Source organism: Cicer arietinum, chromosome 7, assembly GCF_000331145.2.
Source record: "Cicer arietinum cultivar CDC Frontier isolate Library 1 chromosome 7, Cicar.CDCFrontier_v2.0, whole genome shotgun sequence".
Lineage (NCBI taxonomy): Eukaryota > Viridiplantae > Streptophyta > Magnoliopsida > Fabales > Fabaceae > Cicer > Cicer arietinum.
Genome location: NC_021166.2, coordinates 23,434,770 through 23,439,320, shown reverse-complemented (window position 1 = coordinate 23,439,320; position 4,551 = coordinate 23,434,770). Strand labels below are relative to the sequence as shown.

The 4,551-nt window shown below is 31.4% G+C and overlaps 1 protein-coding gene across 1 annotated transcript; it reads right to left on the bottom strand.

Moving 5' to 3' along the window:
- Nucleotides 1-936: 936 nt before the first annotated feature.
- Nucleotides 937-2,847, bottom strand: LOC101501122 (cytochrome P450 89A2-like). Its single transcript, XM_004509804.4, has one exon. The coding sequence runs from the start codon at nt 2,715-2,717 to the stop codon at nt 1,197-1,199; it is 1,521 nt and encodes a 506-aa protein (XP_004509861.1). The 5' UTR covers nt 2,718-2,847; the 3' UTR covers nt 937-1,196.
- Nucleotides 2,848-4,551: the final 1,704 nt, after the last annotated feature.

The following is a 4,551-nucleotide window of genomic DNA, read 5'->3' as shown; positions in this document are numbered from 1 at the left end:
TCAATTATGACTTGTGCATAAATTTGAAAGATAGATTTCTTAACCTTAGTTAAAAACTTAATATTTTATACGTAAAAAAACCTAATTTTTATTAAAACAAAAATTACAATACAATCTTCTATTGAATTAAAATCAAGAAAAGTTTTAATGTTGATATGATAAATCTCTACACTTTGGCAAGCACCAGATTTTTATGTACAAACACGTTGTGCATAAATCACAATAAAATATCACTTTATGAAATAGTTTAATTAAAATCGAAATCAAATTGTTAAAAGTAATAGTTTAATTAAAATCGAAATCAAATTGTTAAAAGTAAAAGTGAAAAGAAGACACCAAAATTTATATTTCGGCTACAGTCATCATCTTACATCAAATTCTTTTATCAATTGATAACAGATTTTCTTTTAATATAATTAAATGATGAATTAAAAAAAAAAAAAGGCAAAAACAAGGTTGTTTAAATCATGTATAGGTTGATTTGAATCTACTTTTACTTTTACTGATATAATTCAAATCATGATTCAAATCAAGGTCAAAAAAGTGTTATTCTGAACTATTTTAAATGTTGTTTTTGAGAGGTGATTCAAATCAACCTAACTTTATTTAAATGTCTCAAATCATGGAGAGGTTGATTGATATCATGGTGTAGAAAACTGATTTTTAAATTTATTTTTTAACATGCATGTTTTCACGGATTTGACTCATTTAAAGTGAGAAGTTGGTGAAGTGAGTGAATTAATAGTTGATATTATAATCACGCATACTTGATCATGCATGTGTACAAAATAACAATCATTCAATTTGATAATCAATGGTTGACATTACTCACTTTATTCTTTAAAGTGAATTGTTCACTTTAAAAAAACCAAATCTGTTTTTCACGGTATATTTCCAAAATATCATGTTTTTAATGAACTTTGTAAAAACAGTTACTTGTGAAGAATTATTGAGTTCACTCACATCAAATTAATCTAATTCTTAGAATTGACATCAATAAAAATAAACTAGAAACTAGACTTAGGAGACATACAGTCACACGTGTAGCATAAGAAAATGACTTTTTTGTTTGAGGTCTTATTTAAAATGACTAGAAACTAGACTTAGTGCAACTTCTCAACTAACAATAAGCACTGCAACACTGATAAAATGACTTTTTTGTTTGAGGTCCCAGCAAAGGAGTTTTGTTAGAGAGTTTATATCCTGGAAGATATTGTAGCTTCCAATGGATGTTTCATAACCATAGTAAATTCTTGTTTTTCTGAAAAATCAACATTACTATTTGGTAGTGAAGTATTCCATTGAAAGTTTAAAACCAAATTAGCAACAAAGTATTCTAAATGAAGCATAGCCAATTTATAAGCAGGACACATTCTCTTCCCTGCTCCAAATGGCATCATCTTTAACTCCTTTTTACCACAAACATCAAATCCATTACTACTTGTTACATCTCTCAAAAACCTCTCTGGCTTAAACATCATGGGATCTTCCCAAACCGTTGGATCCCATCCCACTTCAGCCACCATAAAATTTACTGTCCTATTCTTAGGAATCAAGCAACCGTTCAAAACAACATCCTCAGTCACTGCGTGTGGAATCAAGTACCGAGTAGGTGGGTGACATCTCAATCCTTCCAAAATCACAGCCTTAAGATAAGGCAACTTCTCCAAATCTTCCTCACTCACTTCTTTTTCCTCTGTATCACCAACCACCTCTCTAATTTCCTCCACAATCCTATCTTGCACATGTTTGTACTTCACCAAATTCGCCATAATCCATTCCAACGTTGTCAAAGTTGTATCTGTTCCTGCTGTTACAAACTCCGAACAAAGCGTAACAATTTCACCCTCATGTAACCTTCGTTTCTCATCAGGTAATTTCAAATTCAACAAAGTATCCACATAATAAACAACATTTTCATCATTATTATTATTATTATTATTATTATTGTCAATGAATTTCTTTCTCGATTCTATTAGTTCAACAAACAACTCTTTTTGGAAGTTTCGAAGGAGTGACAACTCTTGCCAACGTTTTCGAAACAATATGCGAGAGACCACTTTTGGAAAGAAATTTAGTGCACCAAATTTACGCGCGTTTGAAATCAAACGACGTTGGACGTGTTTGATGTGTTGAAGTTTCTCATTACCAATTTTTTCACCAAAACACATGAAAACTAGTAAGCAAAAAATAGAATGTTGTACGTGGTCGATGAATTTAATGGAATTGTTTGAACTAGCTTCTAATTTTAATTGGTTCAAAAGGTTTTTTAAAACACACTTGCGGATGTTGGAAAAGGATATGAACCGTGATGGGTTGAGCATAACAGAAGCGAGGTTATTGCGGAGAACACGCCACGTGGAGCCATAGAGAGAAGATGTAATGTTGAATTGATGAGTATTTTTAGAAAGTGATTTGGGACGACTGGCGAATACGGTACCGTTTTGGATTAAAGCTTGGTAGGCGAGAGAGCGATCAGATATGGAAATGTAGAGAGTAGAGCAGAAGTGGAATGAAATAACAGGGCCATGTTTGGCATGGAAATTAGGAATAATTGATTCGAGTTGTGAGAATGATTTTGAAAGCAAGAGGAGGTCGGTAATGATGGGAAAGTAAAGAGGTCCGGGAGGGAGGTTATTGGATTGGAGGGATCTTATGAATATGAAAATAAGAATGGAAAGACAGAGAGAAACGAGAACTAAGAACCATGTATCCATATTTAATTAGGAAGAGTATCTCATATTTTTTTTGTATGTATTGAAATTTCAGATTTTATACACTCTTTAACATGAATATTGCAAAGTTTGATAAATATCGGGAGAGTTATTTGTATTAGTAATTGATGATGGTATTAAATTCATCTTGAATTTAGCTTGCTTCTTCAATTTAAAATTTAAAATTTAAAATATTCCCTCGAGATTCTTATGTCTTAAATACAATTGGTAAATATTGATATTGATAAATTGAATATTATATTTTATATTCATCTTAATATGAGAGATCGGATAATTGTTTATTTTTCGTGATACTATTTATCATTTCGTCTATTAAATAACTTTTGAAAGAAAAAAAAAAATTGTCTCCTACTGTACTATTATCATGTATCATTCCATCTCTAATTATAAGCTTTAGTTTTATTATATATATATATACATATATATATATATATATATATATATATATATATATATATTAAAAAAATGAATATTTTGTATTTAATGCATAAATATTACTAAAACACTATTTATATATAAAAGTATTTAATTTAACTTTTTTTTCCAAGAAAAATTAAATCGAAGTATTAATAAGATGTATATTTAATTATGTAAAAAAAAAAGGATATTTTTAGAAGAAAAAAAAATGTACATGGTAACTTTAAAGAGTGTTTATATTTAAGAGTAAATTATTTTTTCAAAATGTGCTTATAATTAGAGACACAAGTAGTACTTGTTAGATAATGTTATTATATATTAGTAATAATGGTATTTTAGACATTTCTATTCTTTTATATATATACTCATTGTAACCCTATTAACTTTAGTTTGATTCATTCTATGTTATGAAACCCTAGAGTGGTTGTCTCTCTTCTTCCTCTTTTCATTGTTAACATGGTATCAAAGAGCTTTGGTTGATTTTGGGATCTACTATAAAGAAGAGAGAAATTATTTTGATAGGAAAGGCAACCACCAAAAGAGAAAAGAGAAGGGTAACCATATTCTCGATTTTGTTAAATCAGTCTCACAAAAACATCGATTGTGCATTCGTTAACCGTTGGATCGGGCTGATTTTTGGACAGCAGGTATAAAAAGCTGCTGGTATAAGAATACATGTTGTATTTGTATAAAAAGCTTCGAGTTTGGCTCCAGAAGGATCACAATCTGATGCTAATCATTATGACACTAAGATGAATGAACTGCTTGCCAGTGATGGGCAAGAATTCTTCGCCTCATATGATGAAGTCCATCATAGCTTTAATGCAATGGGGCTGTAAGAAATCCTTCTGCGAGGCATATATGCTTACAGTTTTGAGAGGCCTTCTGCAATCCAGCAAAGAGGAATTGTTCCTTTCTACAAAGGTCTGGATGTGATTCAACAGGCTCAGTCAGGAACTGGGACGATATCAACATTTTGTTCTGGAATTTTACAACAGCTCGATTACGGAATTGTCCAGTGCTAGGCTTTGGTTTTGGCCCCTATGAGGGAGCTAGCTCAACAGATTGAGAAGGTTATGCGAGCTCTTGGCGATTTCCTTGGTGTTAAGGTTCATGCTTGTCTTGGTGGGACAAGTGTTCGTGAGGATCAACGCATTCTCCCTGCTGTTTGTTTGTTATGATCAGTATTAAGGAGTTGATTTTGTTTTGGTTCACATGCTTTCAATTGTTGTGGTTCTTTGCTGATTTGGTTGGTAATTTAATTGTTCGTCTCTCCTATCTCTTTGGTTGCTTTCTTCTGTGTTGTCGTTCTCTTTGTTGCTTCTTCTGTTTGATTGCTCTTCTCTCTAGTGATTTGTTTTGTTGCTTCTCTCCATATTGATTGTTCTATTTGTTTGCT